Below are 15,789 nucleotides of genomic sequence, written 5' to 3' on the forward strand. Positions count from 1 at the left end.
CAAATTTTATTTTTGTTTATACCAATATTGTCATGTTTTCTAAAATATTTCAAGCATTTAGATTTTACATTATACAAGATGGCATAACCTGATACAACCTTATAACAATAATAAATAATTTAAAATGTAAGTTGACTTCGAAATTGAATATCATAATGTGAATTTTTTTTGACTTTTTACACTTTGTAATTTATTTAGATTCTCATAAAAATGTAATTTTTTCTAACTTTTTAAACTACCTTACTAATATATGTACAGGTTTTAACTACATAAAACATTTAGGTAAAATCTAATAGACCAATTATATAACTTAAAGGCTCTTCGTTAACCTAACCTTTTATTAATATATTTTTAAACATCTAAGTCCGACTTCAGACTCGTTTTTTTTGGCCCTTTTCCTAATTTCTATCAAAATAATTTAAATCTACGTAAAGGTTTAACCTGCGTCGATCCCAGGGGGGCCCAGTAGGTTTCCAATCGAGTGTTTAAGTCTATCGAACATTCTGCTAAGCTTCTTAATCAAGCCGAGCTATACCGACCTCGCTATTCAATTTCTAATTAACACGCTATTTCGAATTAAGGCTTCTGCGTACGTACCAGCAGATTGCGTACATTAATTAAGAATTTTCTATATCGAAATATCGACCCAAAAAACCGTCGCGTCGATATACTATTATCTTTCTTTAATTTTTTTTTGCTAGTGAAGTAAAAAGTGGGATTGTAATTATGGTGAAAAGAAGGCCACGCAAAGTTTTTTACCAACCGCTTGGTTATGTATAATTCATGACCTAATGTTACTTCGAATAAAGTCTATGTACTAGTTATAAGGTACCGGCAGATGCGAGTATTTTTATAAACTAAAAATAAATTTGATTACAACAGGGTGAGGTTAATTAAATGCTAGCGTACCCTTAAATATTTTAACAAAAACTCTGGAAATTTAACAACGGAAAAATTTACATTCAGCGAACAATAATTTTGTTAAAAATATTTTTTTTAAGATTAATGTATGTTAAATTAAATTTTATTTTCTGAAAACCCTTTTTATTTACTTCTTAAAACACTTATTTTTTTAATGCAACCAACCAATATTGTCTAAAGACTAAACTCTTAACCGATTCCAACATCTAACATTTCTATCCTGACGCATTCAGAAGTCAATTTTCGAATCGTTATTTCACACTTAGCGTAAAAGAAAAGAAATACAATTTCTTATTCCGGCCTCCTTTTTTTTATTCGAACTGTCGCAGTTGGGCAAGACTTATTAATAATGCATCGAAATTATCGAGACCCTTTCCACTTTGCAATGCACCTACTACTCTAACCCGACCAAATAACATTGTTTTGCCCGTTTTATAAAGCACCTGACATTTTAGGCGTTAACGCTTAACCACCATTGGGAATATACCACGTCATTACTTATTCGTTATTGCCAGACCATTTTCATAACATTAAACAAAATGTATATTTAGATGTTTCAATTTTTGAAATGTAGTTCTGCTGAATGTCGCAAGACCACTTTGCTTAATTGGAAGCCTGGGATTAGACCGTATAATTTACTGTTTCGAGGTTATATAAAAAATGCATTGAGCTAAAGCCCAATATGCAAATTTAATTTAAAAGAAAGACTCGCAAAACTTAACTGAACAGTTTTCCCTTGTTTAAGAAAAAAATGTTGCTGATTGGCAAACCTAGGACTAGATTAAGCGTTATCTCTACTGATGCATTTTACCTGGACTCTTATATATTGCAATAAAATGTGTAATAGAAAATTTTTTCCATTATTTCAACAAAAAAAAATTGTTACAATGATCATGCAAAAAAAGAAATGACGTCACTGACCACATTTCGTTAAATTTTTAATCTCCTGTGACCGTAGGATCGTGGTTGGTATTTAGTTTCACGAGATAGCGGCTTAGCGAGCAAATTATATCAGAAAATAACTAACTTTGATCATAAATCATTTACACCGAAAAGTACAACTAAAACAATGTAAAATGTGCCCTGTTCTAATGTCAAACCCCTAGAGATAAGATCCTAAGCCAAGGAGAAATATCAAAAACACAAACTTTTCTTCAATGACCGATTCTTATGTGTAAAATTTATATAACTTTAATATCGTTTAATCTGTAATATAATATATACACTTATTATTATTTCTACACTAAGGACTTGCTATACGTTTAATCTTAATTTAATTCGAATTTTTTATTTGGTATCGATTTTTTATGGGATACATGACTGCCCATCTGCGTCATTAAAAAAGGTTGTGCTTATATTTAAACCATTAAAACAAAAACTTTAATAAAAAATCTATAATTAGCAAAGTTTTTTATTCGTTCGGTGCTCGCGCATAAATTGCTTATTGATTTTCATTTAAATTTAACTGATTCACTGATAAGTAAATTTCGGAAATTTTGCGACCAAGCCATTAACCGTACGACAGACATTTAACTTTTAACATTATTTAGACACAAGAAATTTATTTAGTTCCGTTTAAAGGCCTTTATCTTTGTGTTATAGGTTTATAAAAAGGGAAGTCGACATGTGTTCACACTATGATGCCAATATAATAATACAATCCTATTATTTAAACTTTAAAACATCTTCAGAATCTTTTTTAAATTTTTTTATCAATATCTACCACCTGTGTATTTTATCCCTTAAACTGTATCCACTTATATCTTTAGATATTTTTATTTAATCTAAACCAATAAGCCCTTGATAGTAACGCAAATAAATAATTTATAACATTAAAGTACTTTAAAAGTAATATTCTCCATAAAGCGTATAGTGTGTAGCTTTTGTAAAGACATTTAAAAAACGTACAGGCTTACTACTTTATTTTTAAAAACCTCAAAATAACAAAATAAATCAATACTTGCTATAAACCGAATATAACATGAAGCTCAAATGTGCTTGCTAAGCTATAAAAATCTAGGTCGTCTGTTGTTTAAATAAAAATAATTTATTATACCGTTCTTGGCTAAGGTCAATTAATATTTACCTTGTTGTAATTTATATTTCTTAACTTTCCTATATTATAAAGCAATAATATATGCAAACAAATAATATAAGTTGATTTAAATCGTAATTTTTTTAAACTTTTTTTTATTAAATTACAATTTGAGACCACGAGTGTACGTGACTATTTAGTAAGGCGCAATTTTAATATTTAATTTTATTTAGCTTCAAATTCTTAAAAATTTCTGTCTATAGTTTTGTTAAGTCCTTACAAACTTCACTTACCAAAACTGCCATAACCACATAAAAGACATTTAGGTTTTACCGAATCTATTAGCAGTTTGTTATGACGGTTGAAAACCATGCATTATTAATTTACTTAGCAAACTGGTTCAACTTTTTTGACAACTTTTGGCTTAACTTTTTTTTACATTTAAATATAACCTTTATCTAGCTTCTCCTACCTTGGGTATGCCAATAATTGTACTTAGTGAACGATGTATAGAAGTTTATATTTTAAATTTTTGCTAAAAATAACTGCAGTTTAGTGATAATTTGCGTTTAATACCTTTTTGTAAATTACTTTTTAACGAACTGATTTTTTCTATACTTTGTATGAGATTTTTATGATTGTAAACCAATTACGTCGGCCCTTTAATGTCTATGAAAAAGTTAAGTCCAGATATTCTAACTTCCCGGCTGTCTATGTATGCGACGTTGTGTCTGTTCGATAATTTCCACCACAGACATGTCTTATTGGCAGGGAGTCAATGTCAATATCGATTAATTCCCCAAACGAAATCTTAAACAGTCATCACATAAAAATTCCCGGCAACTTCCAAGTATTTTCCTAATTGTTAAAAAGTAAGCCTTTAGTTGTAGCCACAAATGTTTGTAATATATAAACATTTGTTTGCTATATTCAATAATAAATTAATTATTTTTTAATTTAAAACTATTTGGATATTGATTTTCGAATTTTGGTAATTAAAAATCTACAACTATCTGAAAAAAATTGCGATCGTTTTAACTACTAACAAATTTAATATTGAAAAGATTTGATAATAATGGTAAAACCAAAAACTTTAGTATACCCTTTAACAGAGTAAGTAATTTTACTAAAATAGTGTGATGACGTCAGATTATAGAGTGGATCGCGGTTGCTTTGAACGATGACTCCACCTAATTGATTTAACGCAGACGTATAGGGTGTGTATACACTGACCAACAAATTTGGAGCCAACAACACTCATACTTTTCCTATGCCCAGCCTTAACTGTCCAACCGAATTAATTTGTTATAAAACTGCCCAATCATAATTTTATATCCATTTATTTTTCCAATGTCCCTCCTAATGTGACCGATTTTGTTTTTTAAAAGGTGTGCTTGCGCTATCCGTAAGTGTTATAGCATGGTATTGGTGCGACTGGAACCCAAAACCCTTAAACTCGGTACCATGACCAATATACAACTTTACCCAACTGGATTTTGGATTTTTTTTATATTCCTTTAAGGGTGTAATACAAGGATGTGTTTAAGCTATCCGTAAATGCCAGTCGAGAGAGCAAATAGTGTGGCATTGGTGCGGCTCGAATCCAAAACCTTTAGACATTAAATAATAGAATTATTACACTTCACCCATTGCTGTCATCTAGTGACTGATTTTCATTTAACAAATAACAGTTTTTATTGGCAGTGGCTTTTATTAATCAAATAGTATTGAAAACAAATAACGAACAAGCTAAACCAATTCGGAAGTAACATTTATATCTTGATCTGTTTCAGGTAAATTTGGTTCACTTAAAATTTCAGAATCTTGATTTTTAAAATCATTTTTGTCCTTGGTAATTACAATGTTTCTGGTTTGGAAATGTTTTTTAGGTGATAACACCTGTTTTAGAAGTAAAAACCTGGCATTGTCCATCGAATTAGCGAGACTTTGTACATTAATTTGGGTTGGTAATAAAGTGTTTTTATTTTCGACTGTAAACACTGCTTGGCAGGTGCGTTGAAGTTGTGTGCAGATAGCTGAGGTCTTGAGATCGATTCCTATCTCGTGTATAACTTTTCGAAGATATTGACAAGATTCGTTTATTACAGTTATATCTGTAAACAAAATTTCAAAAAATAATTAAAAAAAACTCAGTTAGAAAACAATAAATAAGAATGAAATTAAATCTAACACATTTTATTTATCACAAAAAATTAAAGTTTTAAACAAGTTACCGATAGAGAATTCGGGTGGTTTAAATTCTGATAGTGTGATACCAAGAATAACTGGTTCATTGATGCCATGTGGTTTTAATAACCCTTTACTTGCCATTTTGTACGCTATTTGGCTTGATAAATCATACCCAGAAGCCCTAAAAATTATAAAGTTTAAACAGTTTTAAATTGATTTAGTAAGAATAATTTCAATTTAGTAAGAATAATTTCTTTGTTTAAAGATTTATTTAATTGGTTTCATTACGGGAGAATATGGGTTTGATCCCCAGCTAAGCCCTACCAATTAACAGGTTTAAAGCCAACTCAAAAGTATTTCAAAATGTTAAAGGCAACTTGGGACTGGGACTGGGTTTGGGTAACAAATGTTACCCCATGTTTAGGCTATGAAATCAGTCTTCCAACAACAAAAATAACTAAATATGATAAAAACAAAAGAAAAAAAACTTTTTTTACTTCATGCAGGCATTCCTATGTACCCCTTCCATCATTGTCAAAACCTTTGAAATTTTTTCGGCAGTCACATGATCCCAAGTACTTTTCTCAATGATTTTTGTGTCTCCCGTATGTGAGGATGTTGATAACCCCAAATGACCACGAGCTTGGTAAGTGTTTGGTAATTGTGCGCTAACTATTTTATTACATAATTGTTCACCCTTCTCTTGTAATCCAAGAACTAAAAAAAAGGTTGATGTTAGGGTCAGAAAATGATATTTGTACTAGATAGACTGCAGATATAGTTATGTTTGAAAATGTATGTTTATTTGTACAGTTTAAATGCATAGCGGTTGGCCCTAATTTTATGTCAATTATTTGTTTAAATTTGATCATTTTTTATTAATTAACATACCCTGTACTCCACATGCTTTAACATCTAAGAAATGTGAAGATGTAATATTGAAGTCGTTCCTAGTGTATTGAGGCCCAGCAACTAAATATAGAATGATTTATTTAGACTGGCAGGTAGAGATAAAAATTAAAGTTTTGACGGAATAACAAAAAAATAAGGGCCTTACCCATTGGGTGATGGAACCAATCTAATTGGTTAACAGGAACTAGGGTGTTGTTTTCTTTAAAAGTGTCGACCATTGTGGCAAAATATGGATTTTCGATAAATTCTTGCTGCTGGTTGTTTGTTAATTTGTTAAATGGTAAATATTTTACAAACTGCTTTTGTGGATCAGGTTCTAAATTGGTAATGTCTAAAAATAGGGGATTTTTAAATTTTGCAAAATTTTGAAGACACTTAGCATAATGTAAATACTATTTTTAATATAAAGAAACAACAAGGAGTAATCACATTTTTTTTCAGTTTCTTTTTATAAAAATAAATTTGTTAAAATATTTTATATATTGGTTTATTATACCTGTTAGTAAGCGTGCTTTTACACTGTTTAGCAATGCATCCACAGAAATACCAGATGATTTATAAACAGCGAATACTCCATTTAATTTCCTATAAGCATGACTTGCTTTGGTTATATTTACACTAACAGCCATATCAGTATTCCGTTGCTTAACAATATTAATGGTCATTGACTATAATAACAAAACATTATGTTAGATATATTGCAATTTATTCAACTGCACTCTTCTTTGTCGCTAATATAAGTAATAACGACAAAAAGTAAAAAATTGGAAATATTTTTTAAACTGATGTACGTTTTACTTTGGCAAATTAATCGCAGAATATTAATGAACAAATATAAGTTTTTACCAGTATATACTGCATCGAAAGCAAACTTTGGTCCATTATTATATTTTTTACAATTTCAGTTACACATTAATGTCTAGAATAAGTGCAAAAAAAACAGTTATAACATTTCAAGTAGGTCTATAACGTCCGAAAAATTAAACTTTAATAATTTCAATTTGTTGTGGACCTTAATCTAACTAAGGCACAAAAATTTGAAGAACTAGAAAATTTATATAACACATTAAACATATTAAAACCAAGTAAAACAACCCAGTTTATTGGTGATTTCAAATCTCTTGAGACATTGTTTTGATACAATCACCACTTATTAATATTGTTGCATACAAGCAAAATATTATAAGTAAAAAAAGCAAAAATTTGCTGTAAAAATTACAGTTTATCCTCGCAGAGCATTCAGCTTTGCTTCGATGTCATCATATTCCTCCGAGGTTGAAGTTTCACCCAGTTTAGAACTCGGAGTTTGAATACCCGATAATTGTCCAGAAACACTGATCCCAATCTCGCCGAGGACTTGGTTGATAATCGCATCCTGCTCCTCTTCATCTCCTGATTCATTAAGGACACTGTCCATGGTGTCGTTGATCACTTCTTCGCTCATCTCCATCTTTGCATTTTCTCTCTCAAACTCTTGCATAGTTTTAGCTACCTTTTGAGGGTTCATTTGTTTATTAACCTGACCCATTGTCTTTGCCGTAGCACCCATGGCATTAGCCATTTTCATATTTGAATGCATTGCCTTCGTTTGGACTCCTACTGAAGTAATTGTCGAGCTAGCTGCATAAGATCTTGTTTTTTGTTTTCGAAGTTGAACCAACTGTTTTGCAAGTATAGCACATGCCTGTTTGTTGCCTTGCTTTGCAGCTTTTTTGATTTCCATTTGTATTTTCTTCTCTTCTTGTTCGATTTTCGTACGGTCTCGTGACATTTCCCGATTTGCTTTTCTAAGTTGGCGATCTTGATCTCGCATTTGCTGCTCAACAGTTTTCTTCTTTCCAAACATAATTAATTTTTTCTAGTGTCCTATTAAACTATAAGGAAAAAGAATGCATTAATAACAACAAAAATATACACTTCCTTAACAGACAGACAGAGTTTTTCCAAACTTTACTAATTTGACAAAAAAGTCGTTTAAATCAAACCATTACTTCATAAAAATGCCAGTTTTTACCAATGTTTTAGGTTTATACCGTACCTGTCAACTTTTTATTTATACATCTGCTTTGTTACAGTCATATGATCATTTCTAAACATTTAATTTACGTTAAGAATATTATCATAACTTTTTATTCATAATCACAAGACGACTATGACAACAATGGCTGTGACAATATTGCGCAGATGCCACGGAAAAATGTCACCTGTCAAATAAACTTGCTTCGGGTGCCAACAATTTCTGCCACCTTTTTAACCCTGCTCCTAAAACTGCCATTGCCACATTTCTTTATTTATTTTAATCTAAATCCTTGCCAACTGCAATTGTCACAAAATATTAGCTATTATAAATAAACATTAACATGTAGTTAATTTGTCGTTATAATATGGGGTAACAGTTTAAAGCTGATTTCGACATTTAGATCGTAATCCACTACATAATCTCTTTAAAAATCAAATACTAATACTAACAAATGTCCGTAACACTTGGGAAACTGTTATATAACAAAAAATATGCCAAATACATATGTGTGGTAAATTAAAACCCTATAAAGTCTAAATACATACCACGCTTTCGGTTAATTGTCGGCTGTTGAGTAATAGTGTATAACTATTAGCAACATAAAATACTTGGACTATAACAGTAACTCATATATATTACAGTCTTATTAAATATGTATGGACTTCTACTTGAGAGCATTGTTCATTGTGTGCAGGACGAATGGGGCGGTAAAGTATGGGAGCATCTTGCGAAAAAGATTGGGGTTGACGGAGTCGGATTCTCTATTCATAAGGTGCGTGATAAAATAATTTAAAATTATAATAAACAAGTTGTTAATCAAAATCGGCAAATATTTTTTGTCATAAAGCTAGTGTAGGATTTTAATTTTACAAAAGTTGTTTAGTACGAAAAATTTAGTCTATATATTTTTCGTAGATATACGATGAAAAAATGATGCCGATTATTGCTCAAACTATTTCCAATATGGTTGATGTTCCAGAAACTGAGATTATGTACAAGGTATTTTAAGAAAGCTTTTAAAATTTTATTGCCCAGTCTTTGCTGTGACAGATGTGTTAACATTTTAAGACCACTATTATAAGCATTATTCTTAAATTTAACGCTTTATTTTTATACTAATTTAAAACTATTAAGGCAAACAAAAAATTTACAAGGCAAAAAATTTTGCTTCTTAGTTTGGAGCACATTTCATGACGTTTGTAACAAGTTATGGTTACGATCAAATCACCAAAGTACTTGGTCGAAAGCTATGCGACTTCATTAATGCGTTGGACAACTTACATGATTACATCAGTAATTTGTACAAGGACATCAAACCACCAAGGTAAGACACAAATTTACATGTTAATTAATTAAGGAGTAAGTCCAGAAATAAACTTATGTGTTGCTAAATAAGTTATTGTGCTTGCAATAAAATTTTAATATTTTAGTTTTTACGTTGAACAAGAAGATTCTGAGGGTCTAACTTTTCACTACAACACTTCACGAAAGTATCCAGGCTACGTTCATTATGTTAGAGGTCTAGTTGTCACAGCAGCTGTTTTGTACTACGACTTAAAAGATGCAACTGCCGAGGTTCTTATCCAGGAGGATCTTGGAGAAGTTATGCATGGTGTTTTAAGGTTAAAAATTAGTTTACACGGCTTAAAATTGCGTTTGTCGAAAAATTGATTTCGATGATGCACTATGTGACATATCGTAACATGAAAATAAGTCTTTTTTATAGAGATACAGTAAGTAATTTTTTCTTGTTTTACTTATATTAGAACACTTTGCATATTTACCCTTTTATTTTATATTTTCTTTAGGATAACGTACAAGAATTGCTCGGTGGGTAAGGAAGATGCTTGGGTTCCTGAGTTACTTAAACTTCGGTCAAACACTCCTGTTAGTGTGAACAGCGACATTGTGTTTAACTCTTTTCCATTCTCCATCATTTTCAACGAGGTAACTGGTCTTGTCAAAGCACCAAAAATATATAAATAGTTATACATAATTGTGCATCATATATTTGGGTTAATAAAAAAATATATTGCTTCTTATATTCTAAACATTTTATTTTTTGTTAAAGTGAACAATTGTATATAAACCGTTTATTTAAAAAAATTAATTTAAAATAACATTTTTAATTTTTTGTTAACATTAACAATGTAAAAAAGTAATTTAATTTATTTCAGAGCATGCAAGTACTAACTTGTGGAGCCGGCGTTGTCAAGACATTTCCAACTTTGATCGGGAAAAAAATCTCCGACTTTTTTGTGCTCACTAAACCCATTGGAATGGATTTGTGCTGGAATTTTGTAAGTGCTTGAAATCGTTGTTACCTAAAAATTTTTCCCATAAGTTAAGTTTTTAAAATAAGATAGTGATTTATAAATTAGGCCTATTGTATAATTAATAAAATGGCTTTTAATTTTTTGTATTGTTTGTTTTAAACAAGATATTCTGACATTGACAAGTTAAGATTAATATAGAAGCTAATTAAATTTTTATTGATTAATTTTTAGATGAAAAACAGACCCGTCAATGTACTGGTTGAAATGACATCAACAGTTGCTTTGTGGGTGGAATATGAAGAGTATCTTCGTTCGACAGGTCAGTTGAAATAATTCTGTTTTAATATGCTGTCATGTTCTATACAATAAAATGTCACACACAGATTTAAATTTACTTTTAGATAGTATTTTCACCTAACTATTTCTAACAATCCATGTAGATCTGTAAACCCAATATCTATGACACATGTATAGTAGGCCCAAGTAATATTTTGTCCACCGTTTTATTTTTTGTTTAAAATACTTACCTAAAATTTATAGAAATCGTTGATCCTGAGTTACCACCTTTACCACCCAAACAAAGAGATGATTCTGTTTCACTTAAACTTCGTGGTACCACGACATTCTTAGAGAGTTGGAATGCTGTGATATACATGTGCACACCAATGTAAGTTTTTTAATTTTATAAGTATTGTAAAATAAATTTACCTGAACCGTCCACTATAGTTTGCATCACGAATACTACAAATAAAACTATACAATTAAACAGTTAAAGCAACAAGTCACGTGATACAGCACTTGATAGCGATAACGGTAACGGTGTAAACACGTGACTTGAGGTGTAAACACGTGACTTGGAACAGATAACACTTAGCGTAAACAAGAAAATGGCGGATTCGTTACATTATAAAGTGTACTTTTCCGTTAAGTTTTGGAACTACTATATGTGCACAAACAAGAGCCTACGTTAAAACTGACTTAAATTACATTTTCCAAAATCATGACTTGGACAAAATGCTGATTCAAGCACGCTTTGTTTAAATACTGTACAACTTTACTAATAAAAATATTTGTTAGATTTGACAATATGGAGATTATGAAGGATGTCGGTTTGTACATCAGTGATTTAAGTTTTCAAGATTCTCTCCAGATGTTGTTGATGGCAGGTCCACAACAATCTGCTGAGCTTAAAATCGCGCTTGATATGGTAAGTTTGGCTTTTGCAAAGTCTAGGATTCAAAATTATATATCTAGAAAATAAAATAAAAAAAATATTTTTACAAGAATGTTTTATAAGTTAATGTAGTAATAAACTAACTAGGTATGTATCGTAAATAATATATTACATGATACAAAATTTAATAATCCAAGTTAATAAAGTATTTTTTATTTATTGATTTTAATTTGTATACTTGCAGGAACAAGCAAAGACTACCAAACTAGGAGAGACTTTGGCTGAACTGGAAAGAGAGAACAACAAAGCTGATCTTCTTCTTTTTTCTATGATTCCAAAAGAAATTGCCGTGCGGTTGAAAAGAGGAGAATCTGCCGTAAATATTGCAGAGGTAATTACAATAAAATTAAAGTTTATTAATACAGCGTATGTCTGTCTATAAATCAACTGTAAAAGTAGTTGCTTACTAGTCTACGATATATGGCCTCCATACCATACACTTGGCTTTGTTTCATTTAATGTGTTATGAATTTTTTCAAAAGTGTATTTGATTTTTTTTTTAATTCTCCTGACTTTTTTGTTGCAGATGTTCTCTCACGTGACTGTGTTGTTTAGTGACGTAGTAGGCTTCACGACGATATGTACACGTATTAACCCAATGATGGTCGTGTCCATCTTGAACACAATTTACACAGTGTTTGATACCTTAAGCGAGAAGTAAGTTATCGTGTTGTTCTATTTAGTCACATACGCCCAGATCTTTTCTTTTTGCATATAAGGCGTATCTGTAGACTTAAATTGTATATGCTTTGTTCAACTGTACGGTGCTAATTTTTATAGAATTAACAAAGGTCATTAAGGCTTATTGTTTTATGAACTTAGATACGCAGTGTTCAAAGTGGAAACTATAGGCGATGGTTACATGGCAGTCTCTGGTGCCCCTGTACGAACACTTTTACATGCTCAGCGTATTTGTGACATGGCTTTGGAGATGCAAGACGGTATCAGTCATGTTAAAAATCCAGTTGGAGGTGGCTACATCCGTATTCGAATCGGTAAAAATTTTATAGAAACTGATATTGAAAAGTATTTTTATATCACATAAAAATTAATAAAATAAACTGTGTTTTTTAGGTATTCATTCTGGTGGAGTAGTTGCCGGTGTTGTAGGCCTTAAAATGATTCGATATTGCTTGTTTGGTGACACTGTTAACACAGCTTCGAGAATGGAAAGTACAGGGAGAGGTGGAGAGATCCATATAAGTAACACAGTACATGATCTTCTTGCCCCATGTGATGGTTACGTTTTTGAAAGCAGGGGCGTTGTGTATATCAAGGTAAAAAATCTAAAATTATATATTTCGCATAATCGACTTACACCATTAGAAAGTTTTATATTTCTGTAAACGTGTAGTCTTTTAAATAAAAGTTTTGCTGTTAATTTTGTTAGGGTAAAGGACAAATGAGAACTTATTGGTTGAAATCAAAGAAGGGAAATTATGTTTCCATTCAAGAAGGGTAAGTTGTGCTTTATTGTAGTTTCAATTATATCATACTACCGAAAAACGAATGCTAAAACATCGTTATACATATCAATTGATTTCAAGGTGCGTTTTTCAATATTTCAAGTGGCGAATGATATTTTTATGTTTCTATTGTATATTAAAGTTTTATTTGAATTTAGCGCTGATGCGCCTGTCGTTGAGGAGGCTAAAGAAGAAGAAGTAGAAAATGTTGATGACGAGTCTTCTATGGTAAATATTTCATTTGATACTTTTAGTAAAGTTACTTTTATCAAAATGCATAATTGCTTAATTTTATTTTTTTAATGTAAATATTAGTTTATTCTCTTTGCAGACATTCACCCAAGCAGTGGAGAAGATTGTCAAGGTTCACAATAATACTTTGTACGACTTTCAACAGGATATAAATGGTAAGCTGTCAATTTTATATTTTTATCAACCCAGTAGGCTCTGTAAATAGCTTAAGAATTTAAACTAAATATTATTTTAAAGCAAACGAGCCAATATATGAAAACTTAAATGATTTCTTTAATATTTACCATTATTCTTTTTTCCACTTTTTATAAGGACAAGTCGGGCCCAGTTCATTGCTCACCGTCCCCTATACCCCAGATCCTAAGATCAATCCATTAGATTCTAGGATGATTCAAACTCCGAAGGATGGTAACCGAAGTTTGGAGGAGCCGGAATGGGATAAAGTACCTCGAGTTCGTGGTGGAGCCGGATCCAGCGTCCAGTCTTTTGACGGATATCGCCGCTAACATTACCTTGTGATTTAATTTTTATTACTTTGTCATCTGTAAAATAGTTTAGTGTCGTGTTTATATAGTTTTTAGATAACCGTATTTACCAAGGACTGAAGATTTGAAAGTTATTTACAATTTAGTCACGCGTTTGATATTGTATAATACTTGTTAAGGCGATATGTGATTTTTACTGTTGTTCCTTCACACTTAGTTACACAGGATATTGATTTTTTACGCTTATTTACACAATATAATTTAAATGCATGCTTTCAATAAACCGTGGGTTATTCGAGTTGCGGGCATAGAGATCATATAAAAAACAATTCATGCAGAAAACAAATAAGGATGCGTCTATTGCCAGGGCGCGGCGTGGTAAAATTTTAGCTAGAAGATTTTGAATCATTTTCCGTGCAATGTTAAATAATACGTATTAGTATAAATTAATGTTATATTTTAAGAAAATATATTGTTATGTAGTTAATTATTAAACTATGTGACGTCAATTTAGGTCAAAAGTAATAATATATATACTAAATTTCTAAGATTAGGAGTTCAAATATTAGTACTTAAATTTGAAAAAGAAACTCATTTTTTTCTGTCAGCCTACCTGTCAATCTGTCAACTTTTGGTTTCAAAAAAATGAAAATATCACAGACTATCTGACATATAAGACAACGCGCAGACTTCTTTTGGCAGGTTAAAATTCAAGGTTTAATGGTTGTTTGCTTGTCTGTCGGTTTATTACGTTATGTAAACAACAATTACTTTAATGATCTGATGATAAGACAATGGATTGAAAAAAATATTGTTTGATTGTTTTATTGTTATAGATAACAGTTAATGACTAAAAAATAAACAAGTAAATGAGAAAGGAAAGTGATTGTTGAACAATTAAATTTGGATTTTATTATTGTAATTTGGTAAATTATTTCCTAATCTTTATAGTATATAATAAATAAATTTGTCAGTTTGTTAATATTTCAATAAAATAGGAAGCTAGTTTTAGTAAAATGATTTTATTCAACTAATATTAATAAACTTTTAAGCAATGTGGCTTTGGATTTTGAATAGTTAAGTTTAAGTATGGTATACCTGCTGTAGAATTTTAATTCAATAACTCTTTTAAGGTGTGATACATAATGGTGTTTATTTGATATACCGGTGCTAATAAATATTAAATTGTCGTTTTTTAAATGGGTTAAAAATGAAACAATTGGTATGTTTATACCTGTATCAAATTTCTCTTGTTTCTATAAAACCTAAATTAGATTAAGGGGCAGAAGTCTATAGGGACAAATGTATCACATTGTTTCAATTTTATTTTTAATGTTGCTTTTTGATTTAAAATAATAATATAACTGATTTAATGTTGTAAAAACAAAATAAATGTAGATCTAAAGTTGGGGTTAATTGTGTTAGTCTAATATAATTATTTATTATACATATTATATAAATAAATATATAGCTTATACAATTTATAAAAAATGGATTTGTATTAAATGAAGATTGGGTTACATTTGTTAATATGATTTTTATAGTTTTATGCAACTGTGATACTAAAGTTAACTTAAAATTAAGAAAATTTGGCCCCATACAAATTTAAAATTTTTAAAACATTAATTGTTTAGCTAGATTGCAGAGTAGTAATCTTTCATCTAGCTTAAACAACATTAAAGCAGGTTAGGCAAACTTGTTGTTAAATATTAACCACATTGTATCCGTTATCTACTTTGTTTGTTGAATACCAAACTTTTAATAAAAGTTGCTTGCACAAAATATTAAAAATCAATTTATACCATCGCAGAAATTTTTTTTTTTTAATTAAAACCGAAAAGTTTAAGTAAATAGTTTACTTGTTTTCTTAGATATTTTTAAACATGTAGTTAGTTAGTAGTACTCTTATTTGCTTGTAATATATTTGATATTGATAAAAAATTAAAGGAATTTGAAATATATTATTACAGTTATAGTGTTTTTATACTTGTTAATGTA

At 30.2% G+C, this 15,789-nt stretch overlaps 3 protein-coding genes across 3 annotated transcripts; 1 reads left to right on the forward strand and 2 right to left on the reverse strand.

Moving 5' to 3' along the window:
* Positions 1-4,661: 4,661 nt before the first annotated feature.
* Positions 4,662-6,979, reverse strand: LOC145754705 (pseudouridylate synthase TRUB2, mitochondrial-like). The gene is made up of 7 exons (XM_082570810.1): positions 6,905-6,979; positions 6,555-6,726; positions 6,204-6,389; positions 6,038-6,118; positions 5,644-5,863; positions 5,191-5,327; positions 4,662-5,070 (listed from the first exon to the last, which is right to left on the reverse strand). The coding sequence occupies exons 1-7, from the start codon at positions 6,938-6,940 to the stop codon at positions 4,706-4,708; spliced, it is 1,197 nt and encodes a 398-aa protein (XP_082426936.1). The 5' UTR covers positions 6,941-6,979; the 3' UTR covers positions 4,662-4,705.
* Positions 6,727-8,209, reverse strand: LOC145754708 (charged multivesicular body protein 2b-like). The gene is made up of 2 exons (XM_082570811.1): positions 8,097-8,209; positions 6,727-7,932 (listed from the first exon to the last, which is right to left on the reverse strand). The coding sequence occupies exon 2, from the start codon at positions 7,902-7,904 to the stop codon at positions 7,281-7,283; it is 624 nt and encodes a 207-aa protein (XP_082426937.1). The 5' UTR covers positions 7,905-7,932; positions 8,097-8,209; the 3' UTR covers positions 6,727-7,280.
* A 521-nt stretch (positions 8,210-8,730) lies between these two features.
* On the forward strand, positions 8,731-13,812 carry LOC145755671 (soluble guanylate cyclase 88E-like). The gene is made up of 17 exons (XM_082571924.1): positions 8,731-8,850; positions 8,994-9,077; positions 9,254-9,402; positions 9,509-9,700; positions 9,887-10,025; positions 10,256-10,378; positions 10,586-10,673; positions 10,895-11,021; positions 11,432-11,561; positions 11,773-11,919; positions 12,115-12,245; positions 12,411-12,583; positions 12,663-12,865; positions 12,979-13,046; positions 13,213-13,282; positions 13,386-13,461; positions 13,619-13,812. Exons 1-17 carry the CDS (start codon positions 8,731-8,733, stop codon positions 13,810-13,812), a joined length of 2,214 nt encoding a protein of 737 aa, XP_082428050.1.
* Positions 13,813-15,789: the final 1,977 nt, after the last annotated feature.

Source organism: Corella eumyota, chromosome 6 (genome assembly GCF_963082875.1).
Source record: "Corella eumyota chromosome 6, kaCorEumy4.1, whole genome shotgun sequence".
NCBI classification, from domain to species: Eukaryota; Metazoa; Chordata; class Ascidiacea; order Phlebobranchia; family Corellidae; genus Corella; species Corella eumyota.